Source organism: Quercus robur, chromosome 9, assembly GCF_932294415.1.
Source record: "Quercus robur chromosome 9, dhQueRobu3.1, whole genome shotgun sequence".
In the NCBI taxonomy this organism is placed as follows: Eukaryota; Viridiplantae; Streptophyta; class Magnoliopsida; order Fagales; family Fagaceae; genus Quercus; species Quercus robur.
The window spans coordinates 40,740,070-40,761,570 of NC_065542.1; the positions used below are offsets into that span (position 1 = coordinate 40,740,070).

A 21,501-nucleotide genomic window follows, 5' to 3' on the forward strand; every position below is an offset into this window, starting at 1 on the left:
AGAACATACCGGATCAGGCCAAGGAACATTTGGTATGTGCTCTGGCCTAGTCACAAGCATGGAACTATACGTTCCATTAGGATTCATCACATCATACTGCCATGCCAGAAAATGAGGATAAGTCTCCATGAAGGAACTAGAAGAACTACCAGCATGGTGGGGAAAGGGAATCTCTTCCTCTTCCTCTCCCCCTTCCTCTCCTTCAGAAGATGGAGGTTGAAAATACAACATGCAAGTATTGTTACCAAGCAGAAATATGAAAAGGAATTTGCAAGATCAAAAATTTAACTATAGAAGGGAAGAAAAGTACCATTCTACCAACCAAGCAACCTTGCAAATGAAGTCAAATGAGTTCAGAATAATTCCCTTCTACTCCTGCAACAATATAGCCGTTACGGGCCCGAGCAATCTCTTCATCAGCCAGAAAATCAGCCAACTGAACAGTGTGACAAGCAGGAGTTGGAATTGTGGTAGGAGGATACTCATTTTCAACTTGGGGCAACACCTGATTACCAAGATACCAATACCTTCGATGCCCACACTCAAATAACACTTGGCAGCCATTCAGTTCTAGAGCCTGCTCACGCTTTGCATACCCTTCACATCCAGCCCAGGGATTTAAATCCATCTGAAAAGTCACAAAGGAACTTAGAATGAGAAGAGACTGAATCATAGCCAAGTGCCAAAGATTCCAAAAGAAAAAGGAGGAAGAAATCACATCATCAACAATCAAATTATAAATCACCAAGCGCCAAATTTCCAAAGAACGCCTGGAAGGTGTAGACAAACAGTGTCTGGGCAACCAACGGAGAAATCTAGGAAAAATGCCAACAATTTCTTCTCGAATTTCAGGACCAACTCCAAAGTACTCGTACATCCAGACTTGAAAAATTCATAACACCATTACCACATAGCCAAAATAATTTTCCACAACCTACATATAGCCAAAATAAATCCTAAACCTCACTTGCCATACAAATGGAGCCCCACCCAAGCTTGAAAGGCTCTGCCTAGAGAGTTGGGTCATGAAATGCATCAGAGTAGCATAAGCCATACTGCTACAGTCATAATTCTGGATTTGTTCAATTTTTCTCAAGCTTCCCAAATAACGCAGATTCACAGTACTGCCTAAATCTAGACACAAGAAAGTCCTAATAAAAAGAAGCATGAACATACGAGTACCCTTTGCCACAGTCTTACATTGGGGAATATTATCACATAGCTAAGACAAAGGAATATTGTTACTCCTCATTCTAGAAGACACTACACCTAGAAGTTTCTTGAGTTCAATTGAAGTAAGGGAATCATTGACAAGAATTCTTTCACCACCCAACCTTAGACTAGTAATAACAGAGAAGTCATAAGGTGTCAACATTACTTCCCCAATGCCTGGAAAATGGAAGGTACAGATAGTGTCCCAAAAGCGCTCTGCTAAGGCAAGAAGTAACTGAAGATCTTTGTATTTATGTGTCTCATGATTTAACAAAGTTTCGAAGAAAGTGCCAAAGCCTGCTTCATTGATGATGTTTTTGATTCTAGGAGACAATGATGCCCATGCACTTTTCAACATTTGGAGACTGCCTCGACTTTTGAGGCTCTGCAACATAAAAGTTCAGCTCATCAATTTCCATGACCAAAACCCATATGTCCAAAAATTTCCATACTATATATATATATATATATATATATTCTCACAACCAATAGCCCACCACCACAAAAAAAAAAAAAAAAAAAAAAATCAATGCCCCACCAAAATTTCCCCACAATCAAAATTTTCCACACATCCATACACAACTACCAAATTTTTTCCATAGCCATAAAAAAAATTCCTACATGTCCAAAATAAATAAAAAATAAAAAAAATTCCCACAAGTTCATGCCCATGCACAAATAAATTCTCACATAGCCAAAATCATAACCACAAAAATTTTCCATGAACCAACATCACATACCCAACAAATTTTTCATAGTTGAAATTTTACCATAATCAAATTTTCCATACCCACAAAATTTTGTCATGTCCATAAAACAAAGTTTACACATGCCAACAAGTTTTTCCACATACATCATGAACATATTCATATAAGCCTAACACAAATTTTTCACAATGCCAATACTCCCAAATTTCATCCAACAACATCACCATCTACCTACATTGTCAAAATTCCATAAGCCACCAACATTGTCCAAATTGCACCATGATCAAAGAAAAAAAAACACTTCAAGAATGCTCCAAAGCCAACATTCTCCAACATAACCAATCATGCAATGCCCCAAAAATTTCAAAATAACCAAATGAAAATATCTCACCATGAAACTTTCAATGAAATATGCAACAACATTTTTTTCAAGCAAGGAAACCAAAGAAAAAAAAAAACTAACCTTGGTGTCTACATGACAATATGGAGCATGGGTCCTGGGGTCTTGAAGAAGTCTGTCATCATCATGCCAATCAAATGTTGGATCATATTTCTTACCATGAAAAGCAAGAAAAAAGGATCCCTTAGAGGAAGAAGCCTTCTTGATGCAAGAAAATGGGTTTCACCAAAAATGGGTGTGTGATGAAAATGCTCAAAACACAAGGATCTAAAGAAATATTGATAGAGATGGATGAGGGAAGGTTAAGAAGCTTAGAAAAGTGTTTTTTGTGAGAAGAAATGGTGAGATGAAGAAGAAAAATCAAGGGAAAAAAGAAGGTGAATAGTGTCAATGGAGGAAGAGAAGTTGATAAAAGATGAAGCAAAAAGGAAAAAGGAAGAAACAAAGAAGTGGGGGGCCAAAATTTCAGCCCCCACACTTAAAACTCAGCCAAAAGCTAAGTCAATCTGAGTTGACTTAGTCAACCCAAAAAAATAATCTTTTTCAAAGTTTTCAAGTATCTTTCAAACTCCAAATTTTCAATTCAAAATTTTCAATTCCACATTTTCAATACCCAAAACTTAAACTCAAATCTTCAGTTTTCAAAAAATCCAAACCTAGATTTCATGATCAAAATTTCAAGCCTTAATTTTCAAAATTCTAAGTTTCAAAATTTCAGATTTCAAGTTTCAAATTTCAAGTCAAAATCTCTAAGTTCCAAAGTCTCAAAATTTTAAATTTCAATTTCAAAACTTCCAAGTTACAAAAAATCAAATGTTTCTCAAAAATAGAATCTTTTGTCAATCAAACTTTTCTTGATAAAGATTCAAATCAAGAAGGAACAAATGAAAATCATACATCTCAAAAAACAGTGGGATTAAAAAGCTCTCATAATTTAAAAGTCTAGCCCCCAAATTTTGACTTTTTGCAAGCAACACTCTAGATCGAAGTAGAGAAGCCCTGGATCAACATTTCAACAAACTCTAGATCGAAGTAGAGAAGACCTTTGATCGACATGTCAAAAACTTCAAATTGGAGTAGAGAAGACCTTTGATCGCCATTTCAACAGTCTAGATCGAAGTAGAAAAGACCTTTGATCAACATTTCAATAGTCCGGATCGAAGGAGAAAAAACCTTTGATCAACACTTCGACAAGTCCAGATCGAAGTAGAGAAGACCTTTGATTGACACTTCAACAAGTCCAAATTGAAGTAGAAAAGACCTTTGATGTCCGAATCGAAGTAGAGAAGACATTTGATCGACACTTCAACAAGTCCAAATTGAAGTAGAGAAGACCTTTGATCAACATTTCAACAATTCTAGATTGGAGTAGAGAAGACCTTTGATTGCCATTTCAACAGTCCACATTGAAATAGGGAAGACCTTTGATCGCCATTTCAACAACTCCAGATTGAAGTAGAGAAAACCTTTGATCGTCATTTCAACAACTCCAAATTGAAAAAGAGAAGACCTTTGATAGAGACTCCGACAAAATCCAGATCGAGGTAAAGAAGCCCTTGGGTCGTAGATAGCTCCAGATCGAGGTCAATAAGCCCCTGGGTCACAAACAACTCCATTATCAAGATCATGATTGAAAAGTCTCTTGGTCACTCCAATTGTCAAGAATCATTTCCAAAGTCATCAACTACCAGCTTATTCAAGTATTTTCATTTTTTCCAATAGATAAGGCACTGGTTCTATGTTCCAAGGTTTTAGGTTCAAGGGCTAGGTAATCTTTGAAAATTAACCTCAATTAAATCATGGTCGCTAAAGTCAATGTCTTTATTTTACATTGACATTCACTTTTCAAGCTCTGTCAATGAGGGGCATTCTGTAGACACTCAATTTTACACCCATGATTTAATCAAGGAGAATGACTTGAATGACCATCCATGTACCCTAAAAATCATGATTGCATTACATGCATCAATTTGTTCTTGTATTACATGCATCAATTTGTCTTTGCATTACATGCATTAATTCATTCATTACATATCATAAAAATGATCTTGAGATTTTAACGATCATAATGGTGTGTCCAGTTTCCAAATCGGACCATCGAATTGAAAGATATTGCATAATCAAGTTGCACGGTCAACATGCATTGTGTCTAGGTAGAGTTGACCACACATGATCAATTTAAATTAATTTTGATTGGTTAAGCAATTAAAATTAATTAAATAATTTTGTGATTGGTTGATAATTAGTATTTAAAATAGGGGTGCATGCATAGGAATAAAAGGGATGATTGGATAACAATAAAATTGTGGATAATCTGAACTTTATCAAGATTTATTTTAGGGTATTTATCTACAAGATAATTGTTCCTAAAAAATCCTGAATTATCTAGAAAAAAGATTAAAAAAAAAAAAAATCATAGACCAAGGATGAAAACACATCTAGGTGCAGGGATCGGATCAAAAAACCCTAGAAGGAGTGTCTAAAACACACTCGAACACAGAAGAACATTCGGTGTACAAGAGCCCATTCGGCACTTTAAAAGGGCCGAATTTCCCCCTTTTGGGCTTTGGCCCAACGCCCTTCGAGTGACGATAAGGCACACCCTTTTCGATCTTTTCTCAAAAGGATGAGTCTCGATTCAAGTTCTACACATCGGAGCTATTTTTTAGAGTCTTCTGGCCTCTATAAATAGAGGCTGGGTCTCATAATTCAGCACCTTTTTTTTCTACGCTCTGAGAGTCATGCGTTTTGAGGCTCTCAAATTGCTGATATTTGCTGATCCTCTCTGAGATTTGTTGCTAAAATTAGGGTTTTTTTGGTTTCAAAGATAACCAAATAAGTTTCTTTGAACCCTAAAATATCCTCTCAAGAACAAGGAGTGCTCATGCAAGAAGTTGTTTACCATCACCTTTTCTTTTTATGCTTCTTGTTTATGATGATGAATGTTTTTCTTTATCCATGAATTATTATTTATTTTTTTGTTAAAGCATGATCTTGATTTTTATACAATTGTTACGATCTTTTTCTTAATTCCAATAATCTGCATGTGAATAATTCTTTTTCTTAAAACAAAAACAGATCTACGTCTTTCTAGTTGTAGATCTGAATTTTTCTCAATAATCAAAAACAGATCTGTATCTTTCTTAGATGTAGATCTAAATTTTTCTTAAAACAAAAACAGATTTGCATCTTTCTTAGATGTAGATCTGAATTTTTCTTAATTCAAAAATAGATCCGCATCTTCATTAGATGCAGATCTGAATTTTTCTTAAATAAAAAAAAAAAAAACTGATTTGTATCTTTCTTAGTTACAAATTTGATTTTTCTTTAACATATGCAGATTTTTGAAATAAAGAAAAAGATTAAACATGCTTGTGTTTGTGTTTGTGTTTGTTTTATTTAATTCATGTTGCATAAATTTAAATTATGAGTGAAACTTTCTTCTTAAAAAAATCTTTTTCATTCTTTTAAAAACATATAAAAAACAGATATGATTTTTCTGTTATCAAAAACCATTTTTTAGTTCTTAAAAAAACAGACCTGATATTTTTCAAATCAAAAGACTTTATTTCATGTGATAAACATAGATCTGAATTTTCTATCTCTAGAAACCACCTTTTTCTACATCCTACAAAACAGATTTGGTATTTTGACAAATCAAAATCAATTTTTTTTTACCAATCAAAACAGATCTAAATTTTTTAAACAAAAGATGAGACTTCATTCATAAATAAATTTATGTGATTTAATCTTTATTTAACATGTTCAACATATCATTCATGACGTGCATAAAAAGGTACATTGGTCACAAGAGTCTAGAAAACCAAGCTCTGTCTGGGCAAAATGGGTGTCAACACCTTCTCATTCCATAACTTAGCCTCCGGATTTAGATCTTTGGTTAAGTAGATCTAAGCCTTGTCTTTACTTTTTATTTTGGGTAGAATGTAACTAGGACAAAAAGGCATGTAATTTTTCAATTTTTCAAATATGTAATTTTTTATTCAATCAATGAAGAGAATAATTCAGTCATGTATTTAGTTTTTTTTTTTTTTGGTATAAAAAATAAGTGGCCACTCCATACCACTTACCCAAAAAGAGAGGTGCCCTAAAAAGCACTCCAAAAATCTCTCTTTTTTGAGAGACAACTTTCGAGGTCTCTCATACTCGCTCAAACTTCTTTGGAGAGAGATGTCCTACTGGGATGACATCTCACCCAAAAGAAGTAAATATGAGTTGGGACCACTTGATGCATGCCATAGAGGTAGGTAATGAACAGGCTTAATCCTTATCCAAATGAGAGTAGTGAAAAACAGAGGGAGGTAAGAAACAAGACAAGCAATTTTATCTGGAAATGGGGAATGGTGCAACCAACACGTTCAGAGCAATGGTAGTGGCTGAGCAGCCCGCAAGCCAGTGACCAGTCTCGGAAGGACGCCCATAAGGAGCCAAAAGCAGTTAAGGGGTAAAAATGGTAAATCCTACCATGGAAGATAGTATTAAAAGTGGTAGTTGTGAACAGTAAAGGGGGAGGGGAGAAAAACGAAAAAAGGGAGGTCTAACGAAAAAAAGAGAGAAAGGAAAAAGGAAATACGAAAATCAGAAAAGCATGAGAGATAGGAATAGAGGCATACATCAATAGACTACCCATTTCTCTCCATCTCGACAGACCCACTCTTTGAGAGATTGAGGATTGAAGCTTAAACTATTTAGGTCCTTTTTCCAAAGTGCGTAACTTCTATGGCAAAAGCCTTTTTTAAGGTTACTCATGTTGGGGATAGGTTCCCTGCTTGGATTTCCATCTGCTGAGAAGTTAAGCTTACTTTTATAATAGAAAAGTTTTTCTTTTATGCTTTGCTGAGTGAATAGTTTACAGTTATTAAACTGTCTGCTATAGTGTTATTTTGCTGTTGTATTATCCCACCATAACTTTATCAAGCAATTTTCCATTATTTAAGTGTTAATGTTATTTGTTTAGTATCTTAGTTATTTTGCCATATTGTATTCCTGCTACAACATCTGTAACAGCTATTTCTACTATGGGCACGCCGTACACTCAATACCTCTGCCAGGACGCGTCCATATCGGGATGGCCCAACTTATGCTCAAACTGGCCTAATGTGAGTTTCATTTATGCCAACCCCAACTCTCTTACCTCAGAACTACAGGTCGTAGTGCAACAAGAGAGACCCAAGCCCAACAACACAAAAGGCCCACCACAAGGGTAAAATTTATTGTTGCTACACTCATGTTAAGCAACATCAAAATAGCATTTCAATCCACTTCTATCCATTTTAGTCCAATTTGGTCTACTTCAGTCTATTCGGTCCATTTTGGTCCAATGCAATCTAGTTCAATCTATGCATTCCATTTCAGTCTACATTAGTCATTTGGTCAATTTCAGTCCACTTCGATCCATTCAGTCTATTTTGGTGATGCATTGCGTGGAGAGGTTTGTATAGAATAAAGATGAGTTGTTTCATTGATAATTATGATACATTCTCTGCATAATATTGGTAGGTTCTTGATTCTATCCATTCAGTTTACTCTAGTCGATTCAATCCACTTTGGTGATACATTGTGAGAAGAGTTTATATAGAAAAATGAGCTGCTTCATTGAAAATGATATCACATTCTCAATGTAATGTTGGTAGATTCTTGATAAAATTACATTTTTTTTATGTTATTAAAGTCTTATATTTTTTCCTAATATAAATGATAGATTTTTTTATATCTTCATTGACAATTATATTACATTCTCAATGTAATGTTGTTGGTAGGTTCTTGATAAAATTATAATTTTCTTATGTTATTAAAGTTTTATATATTTTTTGTAATATAAATGATGGATTCACTTATATCCATTTCCTCTTTAGGTCATTCGAGACATATATATAGATGATGAACCATTTGTAAAGAGTACTATAAACAGATGTTTCCTTAAGAAAAAAACTTAAAAAAATTTAAAACACTTTCAAATAACAAATATAGATAGTTTAATTTGAAAATCTAATATATTGTTAGAAAATAATTGCATCATTTTAAGAATAATTTGAGACTAACACTTATAAGTCTCATCTATTATTTTCATTTTTCACTTAACAAAAAAACAAATTGTTAAATTTTTCTGCGCAACACACGAATCTGCAACTAGTGTGATTTAAAATACAAGATGAATTTTAGTTGAGTTTAGAATCCTCTAGAAACTAGACTACCATACGCTAGAACTTGATGGAAGGGTTCTCTAAAGCTACAGAATCACAGATTAGAATATATTTTTCAACATGTTTTGATAATCATGTTTGATGAGTACTAAAGAAATTGAAATAAAAATAAAATTTAAGTTACAAGAATTGTAGAGAATATTGGGATTCGTTAGAGTTTTCAAGATAACTTCACTATAATTTTTTTTTTTTTTTAATTATTCATTTACTACGAAATGAGTGAATTAGATTTTGTCACATTATCAACATTTAAATAAAAATTGATTGGCACTAATAGGATATCTATTTATATTATTGATACATGACAAATTCCAATTCACTCATTTTACATTGGAATGAATGGATAAAATTTTAAACACTTTACAATAAAATTACCTAAGAACTCTAAATGATCTTAATCCATGAAATAAGAGACAAGTGACAGGATAACTCTTTTAAGTCTATATATTTTCTAACTAAATTGATACACCCACATTAAGTGAGGTTTTTTCCAAGAATGCTTGTGTAAAGACATATTCACACAACCTTTCAAAAGAAATAAGATTTTCTCTTGAGGGAAAGAAGAAAAGGAAGAAAAAAAAAATTTCTCTCATGCTTTCTTCAACTCTTTATCCAGCTAGTCTTTTTTTTTCCCCCTTTATTTATTTTTTCACTAATGCTTTCTAAAGTTAAATGGGTACATGATATTTAGACATTGAATAATGTAAGCAACATCTGTTAAAGAACATGTGGATAAACTCCTGCTCTACCAAGTTTCTACATTGTATTGCCGAAGCAACATCCAGATATAGTAGCAGAGATTGCAGGTTTTATACCTAATGGATTTTCTGTTTCTGACTAACAATTTTAGGACCTTAGCTTCACTGTGAAGCTGCTTTCACATCAGTCTTTTCTCTCTCTCTCTCTCATACCTTTTTGTGTGAAAATTGGGTTCTTTTTTATTATTTATTTTTATTTAAATTTAGAATTGTATGTTAACTAGATTATATATTTCTTCTTATTGTTTTGATCTTTCCAGGCTGAACTGAACTTCCAGTCACATGGAAAAACCCTATTTGAGCAAAGGTGAGGGGAAAGGAAAATGGGATTCTAACAACTTCAGCTTTGAAGAAGATCATTCATGTGGAGTTTCATGGCCTGCAAAACAAGTCTTCACATGTAACTTTTGCAAGAGGCAATTCAGGTCTGCTCAAGCTCTTGGGGGTCATATGAATGTTCACAGGAAAGATAGAGCAAGGCTAAGATTGCTAACTTCATCATCTTCCGACAGTCATAACCCTAACCCTAATTTTACTTCATCACCATCATCTTCATCATCTAAGTTCTTACCATACACACATCATCCCTTGCCTTTTTTATCTTTACCATCATCATCTTCTATTGATGAAGAGAAGAAACTAGAGCTACCTCATCTTGATCCTTTGAATAATCCTCAAGGCAGGAACAATATGAATAAGAAGAGGATTATTGGAGGTGTTTTAGGGTTTGAAGAATTAAGGGGTACTTTTGCACAGAAAGATGAGCTTAAGGTTTTGAAGAAGGAAGATACAATTAAATTGGGCTTGGAGATAGGGTTACTGAAGGATCCACAAGAAGATTTGGATTTAGAGCTTCGACTTGGGTTTTTTTAGGTAGAATCTTCAATTTCTTTTGCATTTTACTTGCCTGATGAGAAGTCAAACTGTGGATGGGGAGAGATGCATGGATGATAGAATTAACTGTACTCTTATCTCTTGCTCCTCCACTGGCTGACTATGAACATTGTTCTCTTATGTTTTATTTTAAGGTTATTTAATTCATGTAATTTATCAGATTGCATAGTAATTATATGATGAATTATTAATTATGAGCTTAATTAATCTTTAATCTTCATATTTTACTTGTTATAATGATGATTAGTGTGGTGGGGTGGTCGTCCTTAATTGTTAGGTTAATTATTACTTAGGTGAAGTTGTTGATATATCATCATTCATCATTATAATTCCTAGGAAAGATGAGATGTTTTAATTGATGTTCTCTTTTTGTGATTGTTCTCTTGAAAATGCAAACCGATCCTGCACAAATATCTATGTATATACTTCTTTATAATATACGAACTTTTATGTGCTATGAAGTTAGAACTTCTGTTTGAATTCAAGTCCCTTAATTAGTACATATGTAGTTAAATTGTTTTACATCCAAAGCATGCAATATTTAATATCAAGTTCACATTCTTTTATATCATATTTAAAATCTGGTATAAAAGTGTAGACATTTTGTGAAACATTTCACAAATCTGGTATAAAAGGGTAAACATTGTGTGAAACAGTTCACATATAGGATTGAAAAAAACAATGGAATTTAAAAGTCTTTCCTTCGTTGAAATCACCTAAGAAAAATAATCTTCACCCAACTGGTTTTGACTCACTTTGGCTCAAATTAAGAGCTTGAAACTTACTTTGGATCTATATATGTTCTTTTCCTATTAATTGTTATCAACCAAACCACAGGTTAACGTAAATGTATAGTATAACATATAACAATGGTGATGTAATTCATGGCATGTTGACAGGCCAAATGGGGATATATCCCTTTCGCCGAAACTTTCCAGCAAAATGTTCCATATCTGAAACTATTTAGAGATATGCCCCTGTTTTAAACTCGATTTTCTAAAAATTGAGTTTCAATGAAAAACTCGAGTTGATGAAAATCAAGTTATAGGCGATCAAACTTTAAAATAAAAAAAGAGAGAAGAAAAAAGAAGCATGGAACTCGAGTCCCATACTGATTTTTTCAAGAAACTCGATTTTCACCAAATCGAGTTTTTCATTAAAACTCGATTTTTTAAAAATCAAATTTCAAAACAGGAACATATCCCTAAATAGTTTCAGATAAGGGGTATTTTGCTGGAAAGTTTCGACAAAAAGGATATTTTGCCATTTTGGCCCACGTTGACATGATTATGCTTTACTCCAACATTTACAATGTGTGAGAGACAAATAATGGGAGAGGGAGAGTGAGTGAGACTAAGGAAAACAAAGGGTGAAATGGCAGTACACTCCGGCCCATTACTTCTATAATTTTTTCAATATGTTTTTATTCTTGAAAACCGAAAAGAAAAAAAAAATTAAATGTTATTTATTTCTTTATTCTCTCAACCCTCCATTTGTTTCTGCTGCCAACACTAATACCACCACCGTTGCCTACGCTGCTGCACAACCAATACTACCACGACATTATCTCCAATGTTGTTACTGCCGTCACCTCCATAGCCATGGCCACCACACCAATACTGCCACCATTAATGTTATCTCCAATTTTGTTACCACCATTGTTTCTTTATATGCATTTTGCATTTTGGGATGTGAATGCTCTTAGGGATAAAGCTACTATGTGACCAAGGGGATTGATGGCTCCTTGCAATTTCATGTTTTATATATATATAAAAGATTTGAAAGTTTGGATCGAAAATATTTATATCTAGCCTCTCAAATTAAAAACTAACTCCCAAATTGGAAGTTAGCCCAAAGAACCCAAAAAATAAAATAGCTACCTAGCCACCTAAGCCATATATGTCTAGGTAAATTCTTGGATCACTATATAAGAATGTGGAGAAGAACTAGAGCCCAAATATGAATGCTCGTTATATTGATAGTTAAAAGGTTGATTTTGTCATTAACAAAATTGCATTACAATTGAATGTCGTTATTGAATAGGAATTAAATCGTAATTTTGGTGAGTATGCATTGAAATTATTTATTCTTAGCTCAATTCTAGATACTCATGAGGCACATGAATTTTTTAGAATTGATTATATTTTTTTGTCGATTAGCAAGTTTTATCTATGAGATTTTACATATCAAGGGGGAAAAACTACTATTTGAAATGTAACCTTATCATTATGATCCGTTTGACATTCAAACTCAAAAAATGGTCAAAATTTACTCAATTGGCTAATGGCTGGTTGGATAAAAAACTTAATAGCCTGTCAACTTATTTATAAAGTGATTATACTTATACTTAGTCTTCTACCCTTTACTACAACTATGAAATAAACATTTTCAGTAATAAATATTGTAAAAAATATATTTGGCAATAAAATGGAAGATGATTTTAACATATTCTTTAATTTTGTATATTAAAAGGAAAAATTGCTATAAAATTTAGTACATAATCAATCATAAATTATTTTTGGGATTAGAAAAACATCAACTTCTATTACGATTGAGTTGAATATATATATATATATATATATATATTAAAAGTACTTTTGTGTCTTTTCTTTTATTTATGTTTTGTTAATATTAAATAGATGCTAATTTATTTTTCATCTATTAATACTTTTTTTTTTTTTTTTTTTTGGATTTTACTATATTTCTTATTCTTGGGTGGTCAAATATTTTTTATTCATAATGATAAAATCTTGGTTAGCCACTACTTAAACAACCACCACTGCTTCCGCCGCCTCCATTAATGGTATCTCCATAATAAAATATTAATGATTTTATTCCTGAGTAAAAAAAATGATAAAACATTTTTGGGCTCATTTTTAAAATAATCATAACACATACTTGAAAATAAGTAGTTTTTTCTAAGTTTTTAAAACATTTTGAAATGAGCATCCAAATTAACGAGCTACAAACACATTTTATGAGCTACAAACACATTTCAACCTAATCAACCTAATTTGATAAAGGTAATGTTGTTGCTCGGTTATAAATGAGCTACAAACACATTTTATGATTACATGGAAGGACTACGTGGCTCCATGCACTCCATCATAATAACTTTAATAAAAAAAAATTAGTGAAAAACAACAAAATCAATTTATATTAGGATGTCGGGATCAGGATGTATATGATTTCATTGATTTGATGCATATCCCAAAGACATAATTGTCAAAAAATGAATAAGGTGGAGAATTAAATTTGGTTTGTACGGTAACACTCTAGAATACTCCATTGCCTTGTCCATCGATTCAAAGTGGAAATTTTGGTCTCTGTAAATAGCAGCAATAGGGATGTAATGCATTTCCCAACATCTGAAATCTTGCATGTTCCCCACGATGTTTGGGGTGTCTTTGTCAGCAACATGATGAGTTTACCTTTCTTATTTCCATTCTTGGTAGCATATGATTTGGTCATTGCATGCCAAATCAAGATAAAAAAAAAAAAAAATTCATTGCAATCTATTCAATGAAAGTGTGAAAAACTTAAAATGAGGTCACTGATCAGTGATTTGTGAAGCATTTGAGGGTAAGAAAAATGGACATCTGGGGCCTAGAACAAGGCCTGTCAAAGTGCATGTTTTGGTGAAAGGTGAATATTGTGGCAGCAGGCAGGCATGGGTTAAAGCAAAGCTAGTTGGGGCACTTTATCATCATCATCCTTAGCCATTCATGTTGTTTCTCATCATTCCTACAAGCTCCTCCAAGCTCCCCCTATCTATGTGAATTGTTTTTTTCACTTTCTCACTTTCTTTCTTTCTATTTTATTTTATTTAGAAATGATTGATGTTAGGCTTGCTTTAGCAACTTGCCAGTGAATTTTTTTTATATTTTTTTATTTTTATGTTAGGCTGGTCTAGGCCCAGATGAACTGTACTCGGCTTGCTGATTTTTATTGCTCCCCATCAAGTGATCATTATTGGGATTTACTTGGGCCAGACTCTTGGGCTCGGATGGTTCTCTGTTCCCCACTGTTTAAAAATCTCACTTTTTCAATTTTGGCTAATCTATTTTTCACCGGCAACTACACCAATCTTAATATTTTATCTTTATTTCTTTATACTAGTGGCTAACTCAACCAAAAAAAAAATTTGTAATTCAAACACCACAACAAATTTCAGAGATAAATTGGTTTGATTAATGTGGAATGAAAGAATTATCAATAATGATCTTGTGTGAGAGTGATATTACACTAATCACAATCGGCCACTTTAATAATTATGAAATTTAATGCAAAGCTTATGGGATCAGTAACATTGTTGAAAAAAAATTTCTTTATTAGTTTTTTTTATTGGTAAATAATGTAATAAAAAATTAAAAACAAAAAAGGTGTACAGCATAATGCACAAAATCAAACAAACAAACTTGAAAAGTAGGATCTTGATGGTAATGATGCCTCTCTAGCAAATTCTGAGCCTGCTCTTCTTCTAAGACACAGCATGCTAAAGTAAAAAATCAGACAGTCCAACTCAACAAAGCATACTTTGCCAATTTGCAGATATAGATATGAAAAAATGAGCTCTTTAGGACTTTTAAAAATTGTTTTAATGATTTAATCTAACGTCCAGTTTGAAGATGTTTCATATTCAATCATTTTTAAAGAATTGACTAGAAAAGGAGATTGACAATGGCCATCCTAATTCTGATCAGTTCAATTACCAATTTGAGTGAGAAGAAAGCAATTAGAGTTTGTTTGTTTGTTTGTTTGTTTTTTTTTTTTAGAAAAGTTTATGGAATGGATGGCCTAAAAGCATTGGTTTAAGAAATATTTTTTTAAATTTTTTTTGACCATTAACAAATATCTTAAAAACACGCGAAACCCATTAATCAGGTTCTTTTATTTATTTATTATTTCCTCTTTTTAATTTTGCAGTTGACCCAACAGGTCAGAGAAGGCGGTCAGATCAAATGGTTTGACTGGCTTGCCGTCTTTCCAGAACTATGTGAGTGTTAATCAAGTTGTTCCCCTTAATATCCTTTTCCCTAGTTCTCTTTTCCTTATTAGAAGATAGCATGATCCTTAATTATCAGGTCCCAATATCATTACGAAGAAAAAAATAGAGGAAAAGACAAGCAAAAAGAAACTCAATTAGCCATAAAAGTTTTAGTTAGATAGATCATATATATCTAATTGGTGATTTTATTAGAGAACCATATCTATGTGTTCTTGGTTTTTGTGCAAGAATGCTCCTCTTCAATTGCTAATAAATCCAAAAGAAGAAGAATGAAAAACTACAACGATCATTTTAAACTTAAACAGTTGTGAAAGGTTCCAAATTTTGTTTTATATCATCAACGTATTTCCTAGGCAATTAGGTGAGAGATAAAGATAAAGAATTAGAGACATGTTTTGTACCAAAGCCTGAAACAACCATATTGGTTTTACAAAGTGGTTCATACATCAATATTGGGTGAAGAATGTGATCAAAGTAGAAGACAGAATGATTTGGTAAATCGAAAGTAGTTGTTGCAACACACTTGCGTTGTTGTCATTCCCATGTTCTAGCCGTTGTCCATATCTTCTTATCTTTTCCTCTTACAATTTTCTTGCCGACTAAGTCAAAAAACCCCAACATCTAATTATACCTTTGAACCAATTTTCTTATATATACAAGGAAGCATTCAATGACTAGTAGTATACAATACTCCAAAGACAAAAAGCTCCACTGGTAATAAAATATGAAAACTTAAACTTAATTGGTTAAATGATCGAATGAATTATGTCAACTCAGCACAATGGACCTCTTTGTCGTTCCGCGTGAGAAATGGGAAATTGATTTTATTGATTAGGTATCATAGAGCTAGATTAAAACATACTAATTTTGTTTCTTAATTTTTGCACAATTTCGATACAAATAGAAACTTTATCATTGTATAAGCATGGAATGGTTAGGATGTCTCTGTCTACGTAATGACTGAATCCAGGTGTTTTTAAGAGTTGCAATGTTCTTAGCTAGCTAGTGGCAGGAAAGCCATATCATGCACATAATTTCTTTTTCTTTTTTTCTTTTATTTATTTATTTTTTTTTGAATTATGAGGTTTCGGACAGTGATGTGGCTAAAGATGCGGACCCTCTTAGGCTGTAATCCGGTTTCCATGAGTAAAAAAATCTTGTCTTAATTGTAAAGAAAACTGTTATTTTACTGACTGTGAAATTGCTAATTAACTTAATTGATAACAGTGCCTCAGATTTTTTTCATGTAAACTTTTTGAGTTGTGCTAGGATCACCAAAAATGGCACAATTTTGTACCACAACTCATCACGTGGCGAGTTGTGACTAGTGAAAGAGTGTCTGTGAACCATGTGGGACACACCTTTACTAATTACAACTCGCCACATGGCGAATTGTGGCACAAAATTAAGCCATTTTCGGTGATTTTAGCATTTTCTAAACTTTTTAACCTTTGCAAAATCTTTTCATTCTTTGGAAAAGACACCTGTCTAATGCCACTTCTTTATCTCTTCAAATCAAATATTAATTTAGAATATGTATATATTGGAATTTTTTTTTTTTTGGTTAACAGGATAAATATTATATTAACAACCATTAACAAACATTACAAACTGCCCACAAAGGCAAGAGTATTGGCAACATGCCTATAATAGTACAACCCATTTTTATTAGAGTCAATCAAAATATACATATCAGCAGAGGGGGGAATATCAAACACAGCAAAATTTTCCATCTTAGAACAGTCCATTTTAGCCAAAAAGTCGACACATTGATTTGTCTCTCTAAAAACATGCCCCACCCGGCCCTGCACAAGTCTTGCTATGAGGGACCTACAATCATTCAACAAAGGAGAGTAACTCTGGTTAGAACATTCAACACCATTGAGCAACTCCACAATCACCTTAGCATCAAGTTCCACCATATATATGGGAATCTTTCTTGCTTTATTTTCTCTCTTTATGTTCATTTGTTTTTGTTTTTATTTATTTAGCCATTTTTTAACATGGTATCATAGACAAGTTTTTTGTTTATTATCAAACTTGTCACTTCTTCGTAACATCAAAGCCCACACTTGAGATCTAGATCCATGGGTATCTCATTTATACCGTCACTCTTCAATTTGTATTTGGGACCTCTCAATTGCAATTTAAGTGTATCACACACCCTCAAGAATTGTCTTAATTAATTTCGATCATGTCCACTTCGTTGTGGGTGCACACACCGCTTCCTATTTTAAAGACATCTCAACATGTCTCAATTGTGCTTAGAACTCTCACATACCAATTTCGTCCTAGCACTGTGCTTGATTTACTATCTTTCTTAAGAGCATCCACAGCAGTGGAGTTAAAATTTTAATTATTTAGCATCACAAAAAGTTATTTTATCTATTTTACCTACACACATATTACAGCAGTAGTGGATCTATTTTAGCTTTCAACACAATAAAATAATATAAACATCACAATAAAATAATATATCTATTACAATAAAATAATATATCCACTACAATAAACAACAATCATAACCATCCACAATCGCTATCGCTGCCACTATCGCCGCCACCACCACCGCCGCCACCAACTCTTCCACCGCCAACGCCACCGCCACCACCGCCGTCACCGACTCTTCCACCGCTGACTCTTCCACCGTTGCCGCCACCACCGCCACATGATAGCAAATAATCGTCTAGTGTTAACAAGTGATTTTTTTAACCCTAAATTATACTTATACATTTTTTTGTTTTTACTAAAACAATTTTTCAATCATCATGAGAGCAAATAAGAAACTAGAGTAACAATAATATTTTGTTTTAACCCCAAATTATATATATACAAATTTATCTTTTGACTAAAAAAATTTTCTCAATCGTCATGATAGCCTATTTTCGTCTTAATTGTCCGGAAGCAATCTTGGAACAATGTGAACTATGAAATGAAGGAACTTTATAAGAAAACACATAAAATAGAACACATATTATAGTTGGAACAATGCAGTCCATAGATTACTCATACATAACTTAAACCAAATTACAATAAAACTCACACACTCGCACAAGTTCCTATGACTCATGCTTCTCAACATATAGAAAAGGAAGTTTCTACGACTCGCCTTGCAATTGTCATAATGTTCAATGAGGTCCAATTGGAGTTGAAAATGAATTTCTCGGTCTCCAATGCATCCATACCTCTCAATGTATGACAGAAATCCATCACTTTGTTCACGTAACACTTGCATAGGAGGATTATCCACTCCATCAATTTGTTCATAATCCAAGTCTACCACTTCATTATCATCCTGCTCATCTTCAACAATCATGTTATGGAGAATTGTGCACGCTTTTATGATCTTTTGAAGTGTTTCAAGATGGAAAAATCGTGCAGATCCATGGACAATTGCGAAACATGCTTGAAGCACTCCAAATGCATGCTCAACATCCTTCCTCCATGCCTCTTGGGCTGCTGCAAATAATTTTCGCTTATGTCCTTGTGGGGATGGGATTGTTTTCACAAATCACAAATGTTGCCCACTTTGGATATATATCATCAACAAGGTAATATTCCATTGTATAGTCATGACCATTGATTGAGTAATGTACTGCAGGAGCACGTCCTTCAACAACTTCATTAAATACATAAGACCGCTCCAACACATTAATATCATTATTTGACCCAGGTAACTCAAAAAATGCATGTCATATCCAAAGATCATATGATGCTACTGCCTCCAAAATAATAGTAGGCTCACAAATATGACCACAATATTGACCTTTCCATGCAAATGGACAATTTTTCCACTTCCAATGCATGCAATCAATTGAACCAAACATACCTGGAAAACCTCGGCGTTCGCCATGAGCTAACAGTCTAGCAATGTCTTCATTGTTTAGCTTTCTCAAGTATTCCTAAAAAAAAACATCAATTACCGCAGTAATAAATTTTTTCAAACTTTCTAATGTAGTAGTTTCTCCAATCCGCACATATTCATCTATCAAATCACCCGATACTCCATACACAAGCATTCTAAGTGCAGCAGTTATCTTTTGTAATGAAGATAAACCAAGTTTGTTGGCACTATTTCTTTTTTGGACAAAGTAAGAGTCATGAGCTTCTACCTTAGATTGAATACCGAGAAAAAGAGAACGCTTCATCCGAAATCTCCTACGAAATAAAGAGGGTGGATATATTGGTGTGGGAGCAAAATAATCAAAAAAAAACCTCTCATTGCCTACCAAATGATTATATCGGATAGAGCGACAACATTTAGGTTGTGATGTTTCCATAACAAGTTCTTCGATTATCTCATCCTCATCTAAGTCATCAAGAAGCAACTTGACAAGCAAAGAGCAATTCATGGATGCAACCTTCAAGACAATTGGAAAGTAATTATTACTATAGATGCAAGATTAAAGTCAAGTGACATAAGCCACAACTCCATAAATATAACAATTCACGCATAAGTCACAACACAAACAAGATAAACAATAAATTTAAAGGTTTATACATACATCTAGTTTAAGATTAAAGTCAATTGACATAAGCCACAATAAATGAATATAACCAATTCACGCATAAGTCACAACACAAACACATACATCTAGTTCAAGATTAAAGTCAAGTCACATAAGCCACTACAAAATACATAATTTACTACCAAAATACATAAAGGCCTACATAAGCCACTACAAAATACATAAAAGCCTAAGCTACATCCAAAATGCAATCAAACCCATTAATTACGTGAACTTCGTATTGCCATGATTTCCTCCATAAAAAGCTTTTTGTGCTCCGGTCAAGCCACTTGTATCTTTCATCGTGATTCTCTCCTCCTCTAACATATATTCCATCTCAAATTTTTTCTTCTCAATCGTAACTCTTTCCTTCCTTATCTTAAGTTTTTCTTCACTTCTTTCCTTCTCAATTGCAAGTTTTTCCCTCTCAATAAACATTTTTTCCTCTTCCAATCAAGTTACCTTCTCAATAAATTTCATTTCCTTGGTCAAATATTCCCCTACATCTTTTCCGGTGGCTTTGTTCTTTCGGATAGCCTTTTCGGCCTTCCTACCAATTGGCCTCTAAAAATTGGAAGTGTCACAAAGTCCGAACCCACAATGCCCTTCGCCAATAGATGTTGACTCCGGAGTTGGAGGCACGGATGCTCTCAATCTTCCATTAAGATCGGCAAACTTTGGTTGGTCCTTTAACATGAGCCAACAATGTTAAAAAAAAAAGGGTTTCTTGTGCGTCTCTTTATACAAAGCGTTCGCATTGGTAATCTAAAAAAATTAAAAGAAATATAACATGATTAATATTTTCAAACTTTTGGTGAATGGGTATGTTAACACTATTGTAATATAATTTATACCTTATCTTGTTCGGTTATACCACTTTGATAATATGCGTTAACTTTAGCCATGCACCCGGCAAACTTATTTGTCTTTTCACTAATCGTTCCCCAACGACTTATCAAGGAGATAGCAGTACGTGTGGTACCAAATGTATTGTATTGCATGAAGTATTCACAAACTTTTTGACGAAATGTATTTTGTGTTTGTTCATTACTTTGTATGGCATCAACACTAGTATTGACCCATGCTGACACTAGGAGTTGATCTTCCTCTACACTAAAGTTAGAGCCCCGTTTTCCTTTTGTAGAAGAGGTATTTTCAACTTGAGGTGGAGAATTAGAAACTGACATAGGAGTATTTTGAGATGTTCCCAAAAGTTGTGAGTCAATTTCTATATCCCCATTCATGATACCCGTGTAATATGTTAGGAGATGTGACTCCATGTCTCTACATGACTCCATAAAATTAGAAGAAAAAAAAATGTAAACTTCCCTGCACACAGAAAATTCTCAAACTAATATTTATATCAAAACTTAAAATACTTAGAATTATAACAATAGAACATGATTATGCATAAATACTTAATTTGACATGTAGCTTAATCCCACCGATAAAGAAAAAAACAAATTCATTTTTGAGCATCTCAAAACCAAACTAACAATTTCTCATTAAAATGACCACAAGAAATCCTTTTTTGTGTGCTTCTGTTTCTGGTTTTGTGCAACAGAACATAAAACTAGGACAAGAACTTCTTTTACAAGAAAACCACACAACAAATTCCTGCAAATAGAAAATTCCCAATACATTCCAATACAAATACATTCCAATACAAATACATTCTATCCATTCATGGATGCACTCAATCAAAACGAATCAAAACGATTGGATGCTCTGAGATCAAATGACAGAACTTTTCATTGAGCAAGAACAGCAAAAATATTATTGCATCTAAAATA

The 21,501-nt window shown here is 33.3% G+C and overlaps 1 protein-coding gene across 1 annotated transcript; it reads left to right on the plus strand.

Moving 5' to 3' along the window:
* The first annotated feature begins 9,130 nt into the window (after positions 1-9,130).
* LOC126700031 (transcriptional regulator SUPERMAN-like) lies at positions 9,131-10,322 on the plus strand. The gene is made up of 2 exons (XM_050398010.1): positions 9,131-9,346; positions 9,559-10,322. Exon 2 carries the CDS (start codon positions 9,581-9,583, stop codon positions 10,169-10,171), a length of 591 nt encoding a protein of 196 aa, XP_050253967.1. The 5' UTR covers positions 9,131-9,346; positions 9,559-9,580; the 3' UTR covers positions 10,172-10,322.
* Positions 10,323-21,501: the final 11,179 nt, after the last annotated feature.